The sequence below is a fragment of the Zootermopsis nevadensis genome, unplaced genomic scaffold (genome assembly GCF_977971745.1).
Source record: "Zootermopsis nevadensis isolate Lab colony 2312 unplaced genomic scaffold, Znev_1.0 Znev_ptg000003l, whole genome shotgun sequence".
In the NCBI taxonomy this organism is placed as follows: Eukaryota; Metazoa; Arthropoda; class Insecta; order Blattodea; family Termopsidae; genus Zootermopsis; species Zootermopsis nevadensis.
In genome coordinates, this window is record NW_028259135.1 from 205,472 (window position 1) to 227,323 (window position 21,852).

General features: G+C 43.8%; 1 protein-coding gene across 1 annotated transcript in view; it reads left to right on the forward strand.

Moving 5' to 3' along the window:
• The window catches only part of LanB2 (laminin subunit gamma-1), a 161,072-nt gene that overhangs the window by 58,647 nt on the left and 80,573 nt on the right, over positions 1–21,852 (forward strand). Inside the window, exons 3-6 of the mRNA XM_087359845.1 lie at positions 11,994–12,111; positions 12,854–13,040; positions 13,903–14,033; positions 14,908–15,086. Coding sequence (XP_087215971.1) covers positions 11,994–12,111; positions 12,854–13,040; positions 13,903–14,033; positions 14,908–15,086 — 615 coding nt within the window. The remainder of the gene's footprint in view (positions 1–11,993; positions 12,112–12,853; positions 13,041–13,902; positions 14,034–14,907; positions 15,087–21,852) is intronic.

The window sequence follows — 21,852 nt, forward strand, 5'->3', positions numbered from 1 at the left end:
CGTAATCAGCCCTTTCATGACTCATTTTTCGACGGCGGGTCTGCCCGTCTGTAAAAAATATTTCTTCTTAGTCAAAGTTCAGAACGAAATTTAGGCCTGGGTATGAACAGAAAAGAAATATTCTAGACTATTTTTCGTTAAATCATTTGCCTTTGTTCTATAATTACGCATTAAGCACAGATTACGTGTTTAATTTTCTCTTTATTCTAAGGACACGAATCCTGTTAAATAGAAGATACTGTTTAATCGAATTTTGGGCGTGGAGAAAACTGTTTAATGACGAGCTTAAAAATCTGTACTCCTCCCCCAATATTGTCAGTGTGATTAAGTCGAGAAGAAGGAGATGGGCGGGGCATGTAGCACGCATGGATGGGACAAGAGGTGCATTGGTCGAGAAGCCTGAGGGGAAGAGACCCCTGGAGAGACCTAGACGTAGATGGGAGGATAATCTCAGGCGGGATCTATGGGAGATAGGAGTTGAAGGAGACTGGATTTTGTTGGCCCAGGACAGGGTCCGGTGGAGGGCTTTGGTTAATTCGGTGATGAACCTTTGGGTTCCGTAAGCCATCTAGTTGGTTGGGTCCACTATTTGGGAAGCCTGAGGGGAAGAGACCTCTGGGGAGACCTAGACGTAGATGGGAGGATAATCTCAGGCGGGATCTATGGGAGATAGGAGTTGAAGGAGACTGGATTTTGTTGGCCCAGGACAGGGACCGGTGGAGGGCTTTGGTTAATTCGGTGATGAACCTTCGGGTTTTATAAGCCATCTGGTTGGTTGGGTCCACTATTTGGGAAGCCTGAGGGGAAGAGACCGCTGGGGAGACCTAGACGTAGATGGGAGGATAATCTCAGGCGGGATCTATGGGAGATAGGAGTTAAAGGAGACAGGGGCCGGTGGAGGGCTTTGGTTAGTTCGGTGATGAACATTAGGGTTCGATAAGCCATCTAGTTAGTTAGTTACTCCACTACGTCACGGAAGTTACGAGAATGTGTTACAACATGGTAGATGTCCTTGCTGTCTCCATCATCAGGGCAGCTTGGACCCCTGAAACGGTGGTAAAGTTCTACCTGATTACACGATGCCACACCCCAGAAGACAGCCATGAACTTTTCGTGCTGTGTTTTCGAAAGAAATGGGACCCAGCATTTAGTGTCTTGGTTCCTGCCTGATTTGTTTGTATAAAACCGGTTCGACAGATTCCCCCACATAGCGATCTGAAATAGCAGCAGCCGGGTTTTCGCCTTACGCCGACACCCAGACACTTGGCCTACGCGTTCTCAAATGAAAAAAATACTCGAACGTTATAATGCGGCCAGATGTTCGAGGTTCGACCACGTCTCTGCAGATACCATCGGGACATGTCCGGTGACCGAGCGGGACTGAACAAGCATTGGTTCACAAGGCGTGGCCCGCGAGGTGGTCACCGCCACTTTTAACCAAGGGTACGGAAACCTGTACGAGTGTGGAACGTGGTCGCTCACTCTATATACAGAACGTCCAAACAAGATGTCTGCACATTAACCTTTTGTCGATCGTCGCGTGTTGTGTTTATGGAAGACATGGGCAGTATATTATTTTAAATTTGCTCCATCAACAGCTTGCACCTCTCACAATTTTTACCTGGTACAATAACAATTTGTGCCATCAGAACGTACGTCTTATGCTTTTAAAGTCAATGTCTTTAGTAAGAGCACTGAGCAGAATGTTCTTTTACCAGTGACGGAACATCAACTTCTATTTTTGTCGTCGTTAAACCAAGGGTTGATCCTAACACAACCTCAGATAACGCGTACCGAAATGTGACATTTGTACGTAAAGCAGCTGACGAGATAAGAATTACAATTACTTTTTTTTCAAATCCTTTCGAAATTAAACGGGTTTGTACTAACTAGTAACAAATTAACAAATCAATAAAATCTTCTCGGACAATCAGCCGCGTCAACTGATTACCGTAGTAAACAGACGTTTCGGGAGTTTGTTCCCGAAACGTCGGTTTACTCGCCGCGATAAACAAATATCTCGGTCCAGCCACTTCTTTGACTTAGCTTCTGTGTAGTGAAGGACGAGTGATTTCGCTGGGACCGACAAATTAACTTTCCTCGTGAGGCGCTGAGTTGTTATGGAAAGAAACGGGGTGGTCATAATGGCGTGTACTTGGCAAGGCAGTCACCTCCTGTTGTTATGTTGATGGCGGTTCTGTTTATGATCCGCGGATCATTACCTGAATGGGATGTCGGAAGGAGGCTGCTAATAAGATATAATAAGTCTGTGTACTTAACAGCGAACTGTCGGTGTTTTGTATCTCAGCGTCTGAAAAGTTACAGCTCGCAAGACAAGGTAACGAGACTTATGTGAAGAATTGATTACATTTGCTTTCTTCAAGCTCCTGGAACTGCCTGCTGTGCACTACGTAACCTGTATCCAGAACAGTGATTAATCGTAGTACAGATTCACGATGTTACGTTTGTCAGATATAAATTCGTAAAATTCTGTAATGCGTAAAAAGTATTTTTTTTATACGGAATTTGTTGGCATGTTTGTGATCATCGACCATAAAAGAGTTACATGCTTAGCTTAAGCGATTCTTTAGTCACATTTACGGTCTTAAAAAGCATTTCCCAAAGTTGTACATTTTTTCGAATATGTTTGTTTTCATATAAACTTCAAACTCTACTTTAAGCTCAACTTGATTTCCGAAAGAAAGAAAAAACTATTGTAATGAAAATACATGACTTGAAATATTGATCTAATTAAAATTTAGAGTATTGTTTCAAACATTTTCCTATAACCTTAATACTTTACTTACTGGGATACTAGGAACGTCCCGTTCTTCAGGTGCCTGAGAACTGCGTGTCCCAACTTTTCGATGGCTCTGATCTATAGACACTCGGTAGGACTCCTTAGACGAGGGATCGGCCCGTCGCAAGGCCTCTACATGTACACCACAACATCCATGGCTTGAGTGGGATTCGAACCCACGGTCCCAGCGACCAAGAGGCACTAGGCCCTCGCCTCAGCCCGCGCGGCCACTGGGACGGCTTTAACCTCAATGCTTGTCACTCGTGTGATGTGACGCCGTTCAAATCTTTGAGAATCGACTGTTCAGTCCATGTTTCGTAAGCTGTCATTCGGTCTCCTTATCGGACCTGCTTTAAATTATCACGTTCATGAAAACTTACGGACATTTTTGTTACAGATTATAAACATGGTTAATATTATGACGGGTCCCGCGATCAGTTTACTAAGGTTTGGACGTGATTTGGATTACTTCTTCAGTGTCAAATTGAACCAGTACGACTTTTATTACTACTGTCCGATTTGTTTATGTTTTAGTCTGTCCTGCGCAAGAGGGAGGGGAGGGGAAGGGAAGGGAAGAGTGGTGGGGGAAGAGGCGGTGAGCTCAGGTGTCATTAGCAGAAGATGACTTCAAAGAATAACAACTTTCAGGAAACGTGAACCGTTCATTGACAAATGTAACATATAATTTTGATAATTATGCAACCGGACTTACCGTCCACTGACTCTCTCTGTCCTTTGTTTGCGCGTAATTTTACCTCGTGGTTGACATTTAACTGATGTTTTGTAATCTTGTTAGTATCACGATGATAAAGTCTTCACACTAGATCACTCTTGAAAGCAGCTATCAGCAAACAACCGCTTGTTGTGAGTGCGGGCGCCACCATTTCTGCTCAGTAAAGTAAAGTTTGTCCCACTATACGCCAAATAGGCGTTTGGGGTGAGTGGAGGTATAGCTCCTCTCTTCCTTGACCTCGGCACTAGATGGGGGTGAGTGGTCAGCATCACGCCCCGGCCGGCTTTACCCCCGGGAAAGGACCCCGGTACCCATTGTAGAGGAGGCTGGGTGGGCCCCAGAGCCGGTCTGGACGCAGAGGCTAGAGGAAAAATCCTCTGCCCCCGTCGGGGATCGAACCCCGGTCGTCCAGCCCGTAGCTAGTCACTATACTGACTGAGCTATCCCGGCTCATATTTCTGCTCAGTGGTCACGACAAAATAATGGGACTGTAACATGTACTTCCACCGTTCGAATACGAGAGTCGAGACGGACGGCACTGATGATGCCAGGTGTTCGAAGTACGTCGAACTTGTTCCCTGCATAGTTAATATCGGCGGTAACATTTCCGATACTCGTCTGTTGTGACACCCCGATGTTTGTACATACATTAGCACTGACAGGTTATTACCGTCTGTAATATTAACTTCACAGCGGATTTCGATTAGGTTTAGGTTTCGCGTTGTGAAACAATGTCCTTGAACGATGATTCTTGCACTAATCATTTATAATAAATGTTACGTACGTCCTATATTCGCCTGTTTTGTCTTGAAGGAAAACGTCCGTGGTGATGTATACTTTCTGTTATTGAAAACCTGTAACTGTTCAAAGATGGCGTAGCGTATTTGTTTCACAGTAAAATGCAACATAAAGCCACAGCAATAGAGCCAGTATTACCGTGTAAAAATCTCTTGTACGTTGCAGTACCAGTGTTTGATTTTTTATCAGCTGTGCCGCGGAAAATGTATTCTGAACGAACACGTAAATGAGTGATGTCGAACTTCTGATGCCCTGTACACGTACTTTGGCTGTATTTTCTGTCAGAACTGGTTATTAGTATTCCTGTTTTCATATTATCAATAAAATGTTATAATGCGAATAACTGATAATTACGTAATGATTTGAAAACGAACACTGGCTTTAGGTCCCGGTAAAAGGAGGGAATTTTCCCTTCGTTGCCCCTTCCAACTCGGATCTGGGGTTCAACCAGTCTGTCCAAGGGCACGACGATCTCTTCCTCAGAGGAAGTGTCGAGTGACAGTTGCCGATACAAAATTGCATTGAGGTTATATTAACTGGTCCATACGTCTTCATTCGTGGTGCTCGCAGGGACACAATTGCCTTTTACGCAATACTACAGTCATAATGCTAATGCGCACTTAATAGACTACAGTAGAGAGTAAACATAACTTTTATGTGCACTGGGAAACCAAAAAGTTCGTGTGACTCGCTTTATTGCGGTGGTCTGGAACCGAACCCGCAATATCTCCGAGGTATGCCTGTATAAAACTGAAATGAGATTTGTACTGGGCCGTTTCAGGAAGGGTTCCGTTGCTGTGAGTGAAATGAAGCGATGAGTTTGGGAGAATGTTTGGATCCAAGAGGAAGGGACAAACAGGAGGCTGGAAAAAACTAATTTTGATCGGAAATTATTTTATATTAATGATCAAAATTGGGTGGATGAGATGGGAAGGGAGAGAAATGTACATGCAGTTTTAATCAGAAAACCTGAAAGGAAGAGACCATTTCGAATAATTTTTCGAAAATGCGAAGATTATATTAAAATGGATATGAAATAGGTTTTGAGTCTTAACTGGGTTCAGTTTACTGAGGGCAGTGACTGGTGGCGTGCTTTTGTGAGTATGGTAATGAACCGTGGGGTTCCATAAAAGAAGGGAAATTTGTTGACCAGATCGACTGTTCACTCACGAAGGACGCTGCTACAAGAGGACAGCGGCTGCTGTAGGATTCGGCCGACCGAACTTCCGGCCGCTCCTACCCTTTTCGTTTGACTCTTGCCAGCTTCTGTTTAAGGACAATTTCACACTGGAAAGAAGTTCTTTAAACCAGAACCTTTTTTGTTCGCGTACCCCCAGATGATAGCCGCGGTGGTCTAGCGGTTAGAACGCTGGCCTTGTAATCCTGGGGTCTCGGGTTCGAATTTATAACTTGTGTTGGGCAAGGCCGTGGTCTAGGCAACACGTAGTTTTCCTCCGTGGCATCCCAACAATTACTCCATTCACACACAGAAGAAGGCAATGGCAAACCACTTCTGGATCATCTGCCAAGAACGTATATGAACAGGTCCCAGTCCGAGAAGAGAAAAGGATGGAAGGATCCTGTTCATATGGACCTGTCGTCAGACAGAACACTAAATAATAATAAGATGAGGTGGTCTAGCGGTTCGAACGCTGGCCTTGTAATCCTGGGGTCTCGGGTTCGAATTTATAACTTGTGTTGGGCAAGGCCGTGGTCTAGGCAACACGTAGTTTTCCTCCGTGGCATCCCAACAATTACTCCATTCACACACAGAAGAAGGCAATGGCAAACCACTTCTGGATCATCTGCCAAGAACGTATATGAACAGGTCCCAGTCCGAGAAGAGAAAAGGATGGAAGGATCCTGTTCATATGGACCTGTCGTCAGACAGAACACTAAATAATAATAAGATGAGGTGGTCTAGCGGTTCGAACGCTGGCCTTGTAATCCTGGGGTCTCGGGTTCGAATTTATAACTTGTGTTGGGCAAGGCCGTGGTCTAGGCAACACGGAGTTTTCCTCCGTGGCATCCCAACAATTACTCCATTCACACACAGAAGAAGGCAATGGCAAACCACTTCTGGATCATCTGCCAAGAACGTATTATATGAACAGGTCCCAGTCCGAGAAGAGAAAAGGATGGAAGGATCCTGTTCATATGGACCTGTCCTCAGACAGAACACTAAATAATAATACCCCCAGGTATAATTTCTCTTCAACTTTGTACCCCATACATAAGCTCGGATATATTTTGCGTCTGCTGTACCAAACTGTTCCGTGGATTCGTTTCTCTGAGGGAAATCGAAGTCCATAGCTGAAAAATGTATAATTGTTGTCGGTCAAGACGTTTCTCTTCTTTAATGGAACTAGAAGGTTCATAACCGTGTTCACAAAATCCCGCGTTTGAACCCATTCCTGAGTGATCTCAGTCTTGTCTCCGTCACTATATTTGTGAAATCTCCATTTGCTTGTGTCCTCCAAGCCAGTGCCTCTCTGGTTTGGCTGTACACAGTTTTGCCTTGCAGTTTCCTAACTCGCGGGCCAACACGTAGCAGAATAACCAATGTTTTTGTGCTCGCTAGTACCAACACGTAACATCCCTGTACTCGACCTCCCAATTACGCAGGTATCGACTACTGAACCACACACCTCCTGATAATAGACTCGACCAAGTTTCCTGTCCTGTGAAATTTTATGGCCACCATAAAATAATGTGACGGTAGTGGGACTCATGACCGGTTTATTGTCCGAAATTTGTTTCCGTCATGAACTGACTGTGCCCCATTTTTCTTACCCCGAAAGCACGTAATCCTGAAATATATCAACCACAGCGGAAGAACATTTAGTTTCAGAAATACTTCACAGAGGGCAATAGAGGCCACCTGTCGAATTCCCAGTGAAGCTCACGTGAGTGTTTACAACGGTGCGCATCTCCGCCATGATAAATCACATTTGTTGAGGCAGCGAAAGGAAGTTGTTACTACTGGCTTATAAATCACGCGAGGAGAATTATGTTGTAACGTAATCAACTTTAAGAGCTGTGAACGAAAGTAAGGACAAGATAATTACACGGGGCCCTCGGATTGTACATCTCGTAAGCTTTTTTGTTCTGCAGATCGGCACAAACAGAAGACTGTGCAGGTGCGTTGTTGATGGTTTTACGTTTGATACCGTGGAACAGGTCCTCTGACTTCGCCTCTAGCGTCTAGTTACAGCGCCGTAGGCTTTGTACTCGCAATTAGCCGGATCAGGTTTCTTGCTTCCGGGATTGCGGGTCCGTCATTCTTGTGGAAATTGGATTATGGTCCACTGTTGGATTAAAAAGTCAGATTAAGCAGGGGCAAAGGGGAGGAAGGAAAGTGGGAAAGTACGGATAATGAAAGAAGGTTTCTTTTTGTTAAATATGGTTTTCAAAGAACGCTTAAGTCGAACAGTTGTTTTGAAAATGGTGCAGGAATAATTAGATCTAACGGAATGCATACATACCTGTAATACGTACATATTTTGATAAATGTATGGCACCAGTAATTGACTCATATTGCAGGATCAACACACACAGTCTCTCGGAGCATTTCCGGAATACATCTTATTTTCAATAGTGGTATGGGGCATGGTTTTAGACGGCGGGGTTGACACTCCGCTCAGTAAAGGCTTTTTCCAAAGTTAACTCGGACTTTACAAGTGCTCAGCTGGAATAGTAGCCGTCAACAGATTTTATACTTCAAGGCCACGTAAGGATTTTACCCCCTCTTTGCTGTGCTCCTAGCTCTGAGGTGTCTTCACTCGCCAGGGCTCGCTGTTCGAGTTGCAACGTTGCATGATTTTGCTGTGACCTTGAATCATTCGATTTGGTGACGTCTACAATACTGCAATGCTCATATTGGATGCAATGACGGTCGCTGACGACTCCCCCCCCCCCCCCCACACTCGACGTCTGTTATCCGGCGTGTAAATGAGGAGAGAAGAGCCCTCGAGAAGGAACATTATCGTGTTTACAACAGACCGCCACTGGTCACTCTCCCTGAGATCTATTTCTAAAAAGCCTCACATTTACGTCGTCCTCCGAGGTGTCTCCCCCTTTATTCGTCCCACACGTCTCATCCTCATTGATTTGATCATAAAAAGTTATTGCTGATGCTTCTGATTGAACTATTCTTAACCTCACTTCTCTGCATTTTTTCCTCAAACGCCCACAATCTGTCTTCTAATACGAGAGACATCGTTTCACACCGTTGGAAGAGAAGAGAACTTTTTGCCGTACGTTCAATGTAACTACGCCGAGTGAATTGGCGTTGGCAAATAACTCGCACGTGTGGGTGACGTCACGATTCTAGGGCATCAGTATCGCTTCTACTGGTAATTGAAAACTGGACGCGACTGCACGACTCGAACTGCTATCCCGACACAAATGTTTTCAACACTCGGCTTAGAGCTTCCGTCTCCGAAGTAGTTTGCCTTAGTTAAACCGAAGTGTTACTGCCCGGAAGCGGCCAGCATTATTTCTAAGCCACAATCAGATCTTATCTCAAAAAATTACAAAATGCTTTCCTATAGAATTATCTGTTTCTCTCTCCTACTCTCCCCACGAACAATCAGCTGTAAAGCTGTCCCACTATACGCCATGTAGGCGCTTGGGGGGAGAGGAGTATAGCTCCTACTCATTCTTGACCTCGGCACCAGATGGGGTGAGTGGCCAACATTATGCCCTGGCCGGCTTTACCCCCGGGAAAGGATCCCGGTACCGATTGGATAGGAGGTTGGGTGGAACCCCAGAGCCGGTCTGGACGCAGACCGGATCTTGACTAAAGTCGATCTGTGTCCATCGATATTCCGTTCCTTGGCCACCTAATTCATTAGGCGAATATTATACAACACCACGGCGGTTAGTAACAAAAAGTAAGGTTGTAATCCTAAGCAATTGCATTATTTAATTTCATTTTGAAGACGAAGAACTCGCACTTTCGGTTCTATAAACGAATTTGCAGATGGCTGTATAAAATTTGCAGTGTTGTCATGAAAAGGAAGGTTGTGTAATATCGATAATGGCCCAGCAATCAATGACAATACGCAAAACGTTAGTTATTTATAATCACTTTTAAATGTAAATGTCGTGGATACAGCCAATAAGAATTAGATTTCAGTACTGAATCGAGTGCGTTACAGCCGTCTTGCAGCAGCCTTTAAGATTAACGGTCCGTTATTTCCAACGGAGCCAGAAATCGGATATTCCGTTATTAGTTCCACACACGCGCTCGGCTGTAATGCTCTTTTATTCCGTAAGATGGCAGTGTGAGTCGTCGATACACGCGGACGGTTGTCAGACATAACCTCCTTGTGCGTTGGATTTTGCACGTAAAATGCGGTAAGTAAGGTTGCCTTCTGTCTTTAAACATTCCTTTTGTTCTACGGCGTCCTAGACAAATACATCAAACATGTGCTTAGGGTTACCTCATGTCCCATTTTACCGTTCGTAGTTTGGCCCCGGTCTTCTGTTTTAGTAAAAGGCTCGCTCTCGTGTGTCTGAACTACAAACAGTGCGAAGAAAGTGATGAATTGTGTTATTGAATTGGAAAGTGCAAATGACTATCTGGTATCAGGAGAATTTTATATTTAATCCAATTTTTCATTTGTATTAATTACATAGAATGGAACCGTGATCATTGACTGACATGAAATCAAGTCATGTACTACAATGTGCCCCATCTTCCATCTCGTATAAGAAAGGGTGTGTTCCGGTTTGTAGGACCAAAAATATTGTAACCTAACACAGTTTTATTGTTTGGGTTATAACGAAGAGTTAGAGCCGGACTTTGACTTTATGAGGCCCAAAGTTATGTCAAGTTTAAGCGTTTCAAAAATTCGAAAGTCGAAATATATATTTTCCACTGTTACTGGAGGAAAAAGTAACAAGTAAACACGAAACTGGTGCGAATGAATGCATTATATTTAGCATTGGCATACAAAAGTGACGAAAGCCAGGACGGACACTGTTTGGACAAAAGATTAATTTAAGCAATAAAATGTTTTTGAGGCCCAAAGCCATAACTTAGCGTTTGCTTGAATTTGGCAGTCCGAAGAACTCTAATAAATTCATCTTTGTGTTACGTTGCATTTACCAACAGGCTCACCGAAGTCGGTATTATGTGGTTGTTCGAACTGCCACAAAGAGCGCGTAGTGGTGCCATCTGTTGAATATCAAAAACGACAAAAGGAAATTGCTTCGTAGTTTGTAATGTTTTTAACGACGCTTTTTAGTAGCTCAAAGTACATAACATCGAATGAGAGGATGATAGTGAATTGGAAAGGATGTGGAAGGAAGCGGTCGTGGCCTAATTTGAGGTACTATCCCGGAATTTGCCTGGAAGAACTGAGGAAAACCAATCAGGATTAACAGTCTTTGGGCCGAGATATGAACCCGGGACATTGCTTGGGAAGCTATGTTTGTGGATAAGTGGTGTACGAACGTGTTAAATTTGAAAATACGTAATTTCTTACTTGGGTGATCATAGAAAGAGTATGAGGCAAGGCACGTAGCACAAATGAGGGAAATGTGAACTGCATACAAAATTTTAGCCTCGAAACTTGAAGACAACGGACCTCGTAGACCACCTGGGCGAAGGTGGATATTAGAAACTGATTTCAAAGAAGTAGGTTCTGTGGACGTGAACTGAATACACGTTTCACCGTTTGCTATTTGCTCATTAGTAATAAATCATCTTGTACTGACAGTGTCGTTATATAAACAATAAATAAGTTAACTACAGTTGCTTGGCTACAGACTGGACGACTTGGGTTCGGTTCCAGGCAGAGCAGGAAATGTTCTCGTCCACTCACAAGGTCAGGAGTGGCCCTCCAGTGCCACCCCCCCCCCCCCACCAATACCAATGAATGGCGTTGTTCTTAATTGAGCAGAGTGGACTAGTTTACTCCTCACACCAATGAATTTATATTCTTCCGCGTTAATTCGTGCCCTAGTTCGCCAGAGTAAATGTGTGACTACCAGGGCTCATTATCAGGCACACAATTTCCCCAATCAAGTCATTCTCCTTAAACTCATCTGCCATTTTCAGACTTTTAAGGGTTGCCTAACCCAAGTACGGACACTCAGTCTTAATATGGGAGCTGCAGTGTTTATCGAAGACCGAAGTCACTTTCAACTCTAGCAGGGAAAGTCTGAGTGTGTTTTATGAAGTCGTGTCATTCTTGTGTATGTTCCGGATGTTAATGTGTTCCATCAACATATGAACTTTTTAATAATGAGAACATGACGTCAGGTGCAGTGTAAACAACGTGTCTATGTTGGTAGCACTGAAATAGCTGCCGTGGCTTTTGAAAGTAGTTACAACACTTGCCGTTAGATGGTACGATATGCGACGTCACGTGTCAAGGCTTTAAGAATCTAGACTTCTCTTTTCGAGGTCCAAATATTATCTTCAACACTTCGTTCTCTAACATCCACAACCTTTGTTGTTCTCTCTGGGTGACTGAAGGCCACGCCATAGCTCAGGCTGTTTTTTTCTCAGCTAGCAGACTTGGAATAGTAATTGTGATAAAGTTTCAGAGATTTTTATTTATGGCATCTAATTTCTATTTTTCCGACTGCTAAATCAACATTACCGGCGATCAGCCCTTGTATAAAACTAGCTTTTTTTTTCCTTTGCAGGCAAAGCTTTCGACATTACTTACGTTCGCTTGTGGTTCTACTCCCCGAGGCCTGAAAGTTTCGCGATTTTCAAGCGAACCAGCGAGGACGGCCCGTGGCTACCGTATCAGTTCTACAGGTGAGTGTCTGCCCCTTAAACTGTCTCAGAACTTACACTGAGTAAATTTATCGTGTCACGAAAACACGACAGACGTTTCGCACGTGCCTACTGCGATGAACTGTTCATAGAGGAAGTGAACACCTCTGAAACGTCGGTTAGTTTTTATCAGAGAACACAGTCACGTGGTGTTCAGGTTTCCTGATTGATAGTGTCTCGTCTTGTCTGTCGTCATCATTAGGGACTGGTCTCACTGCCTTCAACTTTGTAGTCTTTGGTCATAGCCCAGACGTGTAGTTACTGAAGGTTTCCCTTACCTGAGGTCCAGGTTCATTCCCAGGGCAGATCATGCCGATAAAGTAGCACTAGGGTAGGTTTTAATACCTTTCATAACAACGAACCAGTTTTAACTCCTTGGGGCCATTTTCAGTGGCTCTGCATTTCGTTCAAACTTACGTAATAAAACGTGTAGTCGTGAAATTGTAAAATGTTACGACCGAGTCTGATAAGACCCCAAAATGCATATTAAAACTTTGGCTAAAATACATTTCAATTGTTTTCCCTTGTGCCTTGGACCACTGTTCCACTACACATATGACATTCTTTGTTTTCTCACGTGTTCGATTGGCAGTGGTTGGTGGTCTTTTGGGGCAGGTTGTTTCTCGTAGAACTCTGGTTTCACCTTTGATCTAACTCGTATCACGACGTTCGGTGTCTGCATTTGCGCGAACGCGTACAGACTGAAGGCGTTGCTTGTTCCCAGTGCCACCTGCAGGGACACGTACGGTCTCCCTGACAGCAGCTACACGAGGAAGGGACCCGAGGAGACCCGGGCCCTCTGCACCGCTGAGTACTCCGACATCTCGCCTCTCACAGGCGGTAACGTCGCCTTCTCCACCCTCGAGGGCCGGCCGTCTGCTTACAACTTCGACACGAGCCCCGAATTGCAGGTCAGTCCGGCTTTCAATCCGAATTCACGCAGAGATATCAAAACTTTCGAAGTTGGAAGTAAGATTCTTGGACCAGAGGGTTCAGAATCTTGGTATTTATTTATTTATAGTTGATTTAACGACTCTGTGTCTAGACTTGGCATTTTCTTCGAGGTACTGAGGAAAACCACGAAGAAATATCGGTCTGTATAGCCGAGATTCAAACCCGGGACCTCCAAAATACGAAGCAGGAGTACAACGTTCTTCAGGATCATAGCAAATCCAACGGATGTTTTTAAGTGTTTTATGTTCGTGGGTTCTGGACTTTAGATATGAACCAGTTATAATTTCTGAGACCATATTTTGTTTGTTTTTAAATTAGCAAATCTAAATTCGCCGCTTACGACGGGTTTGAATTCTATCCTAGCGTTGAAGTCTTTCGTCCCCCGTTCTTTAGTTTCGATTAGTAACGCGAGTAGTGTTTAGGGCTTCTGTGCTCATGAATAAGTCTTTAAATTTTAAATATCTGCCTCGCCAAAGTTCGCTTGTTCTCAACTTCCGCCGATAACTGTCCGACGTAGAAATAATTTCTCGCGCAGAATTGTTAACGGGTACCAGAGTTGTTCTGCTTTGTACTTCGCCCTTCGTTGGAAATCCCGGTGTTACGGGGCCGCACCCCCCAAAAAATATGCCCGACGAAACGAAGTCTGTACTCTTTTCTTTCGCAGATTTGATTGAATTTGAGAATGGAGAGAAGTTATTTAAGGAAAATACGAGTCTTTTTTATATTACTTTCTTTTTATTGGCTTGATTTGGTGAACTGGAACGCGTGTCCGCCCAACCCTGACCAGTGAGCCTCGCCAAAGTGAGGTTTGTTTTGCAGGAGTGGGTGACGGCCACGGACATCCGCATCACGCTGGACAGACTCAACACGTTCGGAGACGAAGTGTTCGGAGACCAGCAGGTGCTGCGCTCGTACTTCTACGCGATTTCAGACTTCGCCGTGGGAGCCAGGTGAGAAAGATCGCGAACTTCTTTTTACGTCAAACGCACCGAGACTAAGTGTGACCAGAGACACGAAAGTGCTGCTAGGGCGAAATCATATTTCCTGGGAAAGTTTTAGTTTTGTGAGATGTGAGGTTTCCACGTAGGTTGTAATCGTCTGGTTTGTGACGTCATGTAGATGATTACCGTTAGAGTTTATACAAAAACCGACTTTTGAAAAAACCTGATTTCGAATTCCAGTATTTCCAAAAAAACAGTTTTCGGAATTTTACAAAAAAAATTAAAACAATAAAAACTATTTGTACTTATTTTAAAAATTTTCAGTCTACTTAATATTTCTGGAACTACGAAAAATATAACAAAATAAAACATACTCCATACAAAACCAAATAAAAAACTAAAATAACTAAAATCCGTACAAAATATAAATTATAAATTTTTATTTTATTTAGTATTTTTATTCAGGAAATATGGTTTCTTTCTTGAATTCGTACTTCTAAAGCGTTTAATAATTTGGAAGTAATTTCAGTCTTTACATTTTTTAGTTCATTTAACAGAAATTTTTACATATTAATTCTAGTATGTAAAACCGGTTTTTTAAATTTTAAAAGCCGGTCTTCGAATTTTACAAATTTATCCAAAAAAAACCCGGTTTTTAAAAACCCGACAAACCCTAGTTACCATCGTTTCTGAAGGCGTTCCCACACATTTGAGTCCTTTCATGTGAAGGGACTGAGAGGCAGACGGACGAAAGGACCAACGACGTCTCCTTCGAGGACAAATGTTTCACTCCCGTTGCTTAGTGCAGTAACAGAATTTGCAGACACCACTCGTAGTGACCTTGGGCGACAGCTGTCAGTGTTCCTTCTGTGCTTCTGTGCAGATGCAAGTGCAACGGACACGCGTCGGAGTGCGTCGCGAGCACCGCCGTGGATGGCAGCGCGCGGCGCGTGTGTCGCTGCGAGCACAACACGGCGGGCCCCGACTGCAACGAGTGTCTGCCGTTCTACAACGACGCCCCCTGGGGACGCGCCTCTGCCCTGGACGCCCACGAGTGCCGGGGTAAGTGACGCGACTTGTCTTTTGAGCGAGGACGTCAAGAAATGTGTGATTCGAGGAAGTCTCTGTCTTAAAATAGTGAATTGTCTGCTGATGTCAGTCGATCTGGTTGAAATTCGGTCTCTTAATGCGGGAGTCGGATAATCGAGGGTCGGTTAACGGAGGTTTCACTGTACCCACAACAATTTGTAGTTTGCGTGATTATGGGCCTGTTCCATCTTTCTAGGAACTAGACAACCCGAATGATTTCCGCAAAGGACTGCAATTCGAGCCCCCCCCGCCCCCCCGCGCTTACTGCTCTGGAGATTTTGCCCCAGGCTTCGTCTCCCGTCCGTTAAACGTCGATCGGTTCGCCGTCGTTGGGCTGCAGCCAACTCGTGGTTAGAACGCTGGCCTTGTAATCCTGGGGTCTCGGGTTCGAATTTATAACTTGTGTTGGGCAAGGCCGTGGTCTAGGCAACACGGAGTTTTCCTCCGTGGCATCCCAACAATTACTCCATTCACACACAGAAGAAGGCAATGGCAAACCACTTCTGGATCATCTGCCAAGAACGTATACGAACAGGTCCCAGTCCGAGAAGAGAAAAGGATGGAAGGATCCTGTTCATATGTCGCGTAATAAATGTCGCGTAGTGATTAGAAAGATTTGTCCTTCATTTGTCGTATTTAATTATAATGGCGGTGGATATTTGTTTGCGTTTCGGTTTCGCTGATAAATGAATCTACAAAGACGCCAGTGTCTCCGCGAGTGACGGATTGCTGCACTGATTTAGATGAGACAGATTTGTGGCTCGGATAGTCAATCTGCTTTCTGACCGGAATAGTGGCTTTTTTATCCTCATGCATTCCTAAAACTCACGAAACTGATGTTTAATTCATAAAGAACGTTTTCACTGTTAGTGGAACTTTCTTTGTCGTATTTTATACCTCGGTTCGACCCCAGTCCACGGACATAAATATAAGATTGACTGACGATAGAAAATTCTAGAACCTTCGTCATTTGCACACCGAACCAAGTACTTGAGCTATTAGACCAAGTCTGTAGGGACCGTAACATGAGACAAGAACGAAATAAGAAATGCTTGCGAAATTTTTTACTGGGAAACACGTGGATGAAAGAATAATAGTGATCATTTGTTGGGGTATTCGACTTCTGTGTTCTGTAGCGTAGGTGGAAGGAATGGTTTATTGTTTTATTTCTACGTTTGTCTGGAGGGACTAAGGAAAATCATGAAATGCCTGAGTTAGTTTGGCTGATCTCAGGGGCATGGATCCTATCCCAGGACCTTCCAGATATGAAGTGCGGGTGCTGACTTGAATAACATTTGATAGAATTTTACTTAAACGTCGTTTAAATGTTAAACTGTTAAAATTGGTTTTAATTGGGGTTTGCGAGGTGGATTTTGTGGCGAAGGGCTCAAGAATCCGTAGCAAAGAACAGCTTAATTATGTTATGATGCAAGGATCTTTAAATGAACGCGTAATCTTGAGGTGTTAATTCGAAAAATATCTAACGGGTTTCGATAAAGTGTGGTATTTGTAGCTAATTTTGGTTCGCAGGTACAAAAAGTGTCCCGTAATGAATCTAAAATGCGTTTAATACGCGGTTCTTAAAAGAATGAAATTGGTTGGCATAAAGATGTAAAGTTTTTGTATTTGAAATACTTTTCGAGTGGATTTTCAACGGAATTAAAGTAAATGCAGCTTCTGACCTACGTAATTTGAGGTATTTTTGTGTGATTCGACTTGAGTCACTGGGTTTCTGGCCGACTTTAAGGTCGCGGAGACGTTTAAAATGTGAAGGAAGCAATTTGGAAAGTGATGATGGCTGTCGTGTGACTCACCCTCGTGAAAACCCCAAATCGTACTTAATTTGGGAAATATAGGAGTAAAACCTTTCCAATCTCTTTGAATAAAAATTTCCTTGGATATTTTCCATCGTTTAGTCCAGTGGCATTGAACCTTTTTTGTTCGCGTACCCCCAGATATAATTTCTTTTCGACTCTGTACCCCCAAATTTGAGGGTGTATAATTCAAGTTATACATAGTATATAATCTACACCTAAAATAAATTAAATAAATTACATTATTTGATTATTCAGTGTTTATTATAAAATAATATATATTTTTTTAAATTTCACGTACCCCCTAAGATGTCCTCGCGTACCCCCGGGGGTACGCTTGCCCCAGGTTGAATACCACTGATCTAAGAAATAAAATAGAAAAACGACGTTTCGGAGACGGGTATCTATTGGGCCTGAGTAGGTACCTGAAGACGTAGATAGAGCCCCATCTCCGAAACGTCGTTTTTTCTGTTTTATATCTTAGACGATGGAAAGTATCCAAGGAAATTTTTTATTCAAATGACTCGCCGTCGTCACGAACTTTTAGACTTTCGTAGTCGGTGAGAGACGAGTTTGGGAAATCGGGCATTCGTGGTGACGTGATGATGGCTGGGTGCGCCCAGAAGTTGACCATATAGGGAGCTACCCGAGACCAGTTGGGCCTGGCGCCTCTCTGCCGGCCGTGTGGACGGGGATATAGCTGCAGTCTGACTTTCGTCTATTGATGCAACAAACCATCAGTAGGATGAAGCAGGGTGCTTGGTACAGCACACGCCACGAGTTAAGACACAGAAAGAATATACTCCGCCTTTCCATCCGCGTATTTCTTGATCTCATCTCCGACCGTAGGAAGTAAACACGTGGGGGTTTGCGTTGCAAATCGCCGTGTATATCGAAAAGGTGAAATGTGTGACGTTCCCGTGGAATTTCTGAGCCATGCGCCGTTGGAGTCCCCGGAGTCAAAATGGCGGAGTGAGTCAACGAAAATGCCCGCGAAAATGTTTACCTTCTACGGATGGGATATTGAAATAAGAGAGCGGATATGCGAAAACGCCGATATCGGATGCTGATTAAACGACAGTAATCTGTAAATTAGAAATAAAGAGATGTAGGCCCCATGTTAACATATCCGTAACGTGTTTCTCGGGAGTTTTATTTTTAATTAACAAGTTACTTTCGTTTGAAACAATCTTTGTTCTTTGCGCGTAAACAACTTTCCATTTTACAAGTCCATTAAACATGGTTTTCCCAAACTAAAACTTGTTACAATCATATTGAACGCGCTGATCTGTCGGTGTGAGACTTCGGGGGCAACAGAGCAGGGCTGTTCTGTTTAGCGAAATACCAGTCGAAAGCCCCTGCAACTGTTTGGCTTGAAACTTGAACTGGGTGGAGGTTCCCACGCCAGTTAAGGGATCTGGAAGACACGGCATTACTCGAGTGGACACGGTCGACAGCGGGTGTTGAGCCTGTGTGCAAAACTTTGGTGCCAGTTATGGAAAGTGGCGTATAAGATTGGCCTTAATTTCAAAAGTAAAATTATTCGGAGTTCTTTACTTCGTTGTTCCTGTGTTTATTGAAATACATAAAATTTACGACGTCAACCCTGAGGCGATCCTTGTTCCCCACTGACTCCAGTTCGGAAAATAACTATCTCTTGCCGAAGGAACAAAGGAGGAGTATAAAGAAGAGTTATATAAAAAGTGGCGCCCAACGAGGATCGGCGTCGAGATTAGGCAGAAGAGCACCGGTACGACACTGCAAGTGTCAGGGGAGCATCAAACCAGCCCCCGCGTTTCCAGAAAAACTGCCGACTTCGAAGTGGGCAACCGGGTTCAGGGATTGCAGCACCCGCGAGGAGACGTCGCCCGGGGAATCAGCCGCGGACCCTGGCAAGTCAGTTTAAGGAGATTTTGCATGTGAAATAAGGAAATAGAAGTGAAAGGAAATCGTGAAATCCTTAGTCAAGTGTAAAGAGTGCTCAGTGAAGTCAACCCCACCAGCAGCAACATCAGCTTCGGCACACCAGGTTAGCACAGAGTTTAGTTAATTAAAATGTATAACCAGAACCCGCTCAGTGGACGTAGCTCCCTCAACACAGAGCCTGAGATTGAGATTGACATAACAGCCCCTAGCTTACGTGGTCAACCATCTCCAGTAGATGGCACGGAGCCACAGACCGGAAAGGAAGTCCCGGAAGGTGGCAGACACGGGGAAGTTATCGCGATCAGACGGGGAGAGGGTACAGCAGATGAGGGACAAGCCATAAATGCAAAGGAGGAGGGCAGTGAGAGTATGAATGATAGTTATAGCGAGTATGGAAAATGTAATTAAAAATTTAAATTCAATTGGTCATTTGCCATTCCACAAGACACACTTTCGAGAAAACTGAAAGATGTGAGAGCTTATTCATGAAGTTGTAGTTCACGAACAGCTTTCACGTCCAAAGTTGTGGGGTAATTATTTGTGTAGTCTTTTCAAGTACCCGTAATACTGATGTAACACTTACCGTTGTTGTCGCTGCTGGGGTGCTCTGGGCTTTGGTGCGTTCTTTAAACTTAAATCGAAACTAACGATTTATAACGTTGAGTCCAGGACTCATGTCGTTTCGCTTGTACCGACGTGATTATTGTGAGAAACTTTGTCAAATTCATGTTCTCACGGCAGCGCCTTGTAGTCTGTTAGATGTTTTCCGACGTTTCAGAGGTCATACTGCCTCCATCATCAGGGCGATGTTTTTCAGTTTTCTGCAAATTTCCGTGATTGTATTTGGCGCAGTTGTCTCCGTCTTTCTGTCATGCTGTTAGATAACAAATGCCCTCGTAATGGGGCAGAACGCGTAAGGAAGCGTCACGTATCTTCTCAGAGGCTGCGACCAGTCGCGTAGTTGCATTGCCGTTGTCATCTGTTTCTCTTTCAAAATGAGTCCATCGGTTACCCAGAGCAGACCGGTTGTTATTATTCGGAACTTATCAGCAACCACTTTACTGCCATTTAGAGGTCAGCCCTGCGTTTGTCTCCACCCACAAGCCACATCTTGAGGGTTACATGACCGAGAGCGATAAAGAACTCGACAACAGAAAGTCGTGTCTGCCCGAAAGTTAATAAAAAGTACGAAACCGGTTCATATCTGAAGATGGAGGATGTCACAACTTTGAAAATAAACCGCGGTTTTACGTGGAGTCCACACTGAAATTATTATTTTTTCTTAAAATTGATATTAGTATAAAAATATCTCTCGCTTCTGGCCACGAGGATTGGTCAATAAATAACGTGTTTTTGCCTATGTTTTAAGGAGCACAGACGTCGGTCGCTGACAGATTTTCTCTAATTTTAGTCGCCCTTCTAAAATTCGTGAATGGCTGTCGTCTGTGTTGTAGCTTCATGTAGTGTGGTAAGCGTTTACCATCGTTTCAGAGGCGTTGCAACCCAGTAGACATCCATCTTCGTAAGAACCTCGTGTCCAGAAATAAGTACTTGGTACCAACTTGTAATCTCCTATGGGCCGGAATTAATGAAGTGTTTTATTTTCTGCAGATTTAAGAACTGCGATGGTAGCTTCATTTTGTGCTCGTGTATTTCGTCTTGTTTCGAAAATGTGAGAAAATCCAAGTATTTAGGGACGAAACTGAGAAATCATTATCACATTAATGACGAAACCAAGGGAAGATTAAATTCAGGGAATGTTTGCTATCGTCCAAACAAAATCTTTTGTCCTCTCGTCTTGTAAGGTTAAAATGTAAAAAAATGTCATTTTGCCAGTTGTGCTGTACGGGTTCGAAACCTGGTCTCTCACTTTGAGGGAGGATCATAGATCGAGGGTCTTTCATAACTGAGTGTTGAGGGGGATATTTGGACCTAAAAGGGGGGAAGACGGATCATAGGGAGAATTGCAGTTTGATGAGCTCCACGGCCTGTACTCCTCACCTGATATTCTTAGGGTGATTAAATCGGGGAGGATGAGGTGGGCAGGACATGTGGCACGTATGGAGGTTGGGAGGGGCGAGGAGGACACCTAGGCGCAGGTGAGAGGTTAACGTTAAGAAGGGCCTTACGGACATCGGAATCGGTGGAGCGCATTGGATGCAGATGGCTCAGGATAGAGCCTGGTTGCGGGATTTTGTGAACACGGTGATGAACCTTCGGGTTCCATAAAGGAAGTGGCTATTCTTTGAGAAGCCGAGTATGTTACCGGCGATGTATAGAGTGCCTAAGTCAGTAGACAAAGTTTGAAATGACTCGTAATTTTAATATTTTTTGGTTGTGTAAATTGAAATTAATCAAGGTCGATTGGGTGAGCTCTCAAGATGGAGGCTGTGCAAGATAGTCGCGAAAACACGAAGCTACTGAATCTGAACATAACAAAAGTTTTTGCAAATATAGAAGATAAAATAAAACTGTATAAGTCGTCATTTTTTAGTTCATTTAACAGAAATTTTTACATATTAATTCTAGTAAGTAAAACCGATTTTTTAAATTTTAAAAGCCGGTCTTCGAATTTTACAAATTTATCAAAAAAATCCGGTTTTTAAAAACCGACAAACCCTAATAACCATAATCGGGGTTTCGGTGCTGTGTAGACTTCAGTGGCGTCAGCCACGCCTGGTTGGCGTCCACCGACGAGTTTACACGGCGCCAAAATCCTTCTCTTCCTTCATGACGGCACATCGGGTGCATATTTTCCAAACCTTTGGCGAATGGTCATCTCCTCACTCCGGCCGCATAAAGTGTCCCTGATACACCACCTGCTTCGTAGGAGATTGGCCTAGACACAGATTTACGTATACATCAGCCAACCACAGAGACCCTAACTAAAGGGTGAAAGTTCTGAAGTGTCTTGAGGTAACGTCGTAGCGGTGGAGCGAGTTCCGTTGTGCGAAGAACCACGAGGCAGCCGTGAGCTAACATTCGTCTGCATTTGTAAT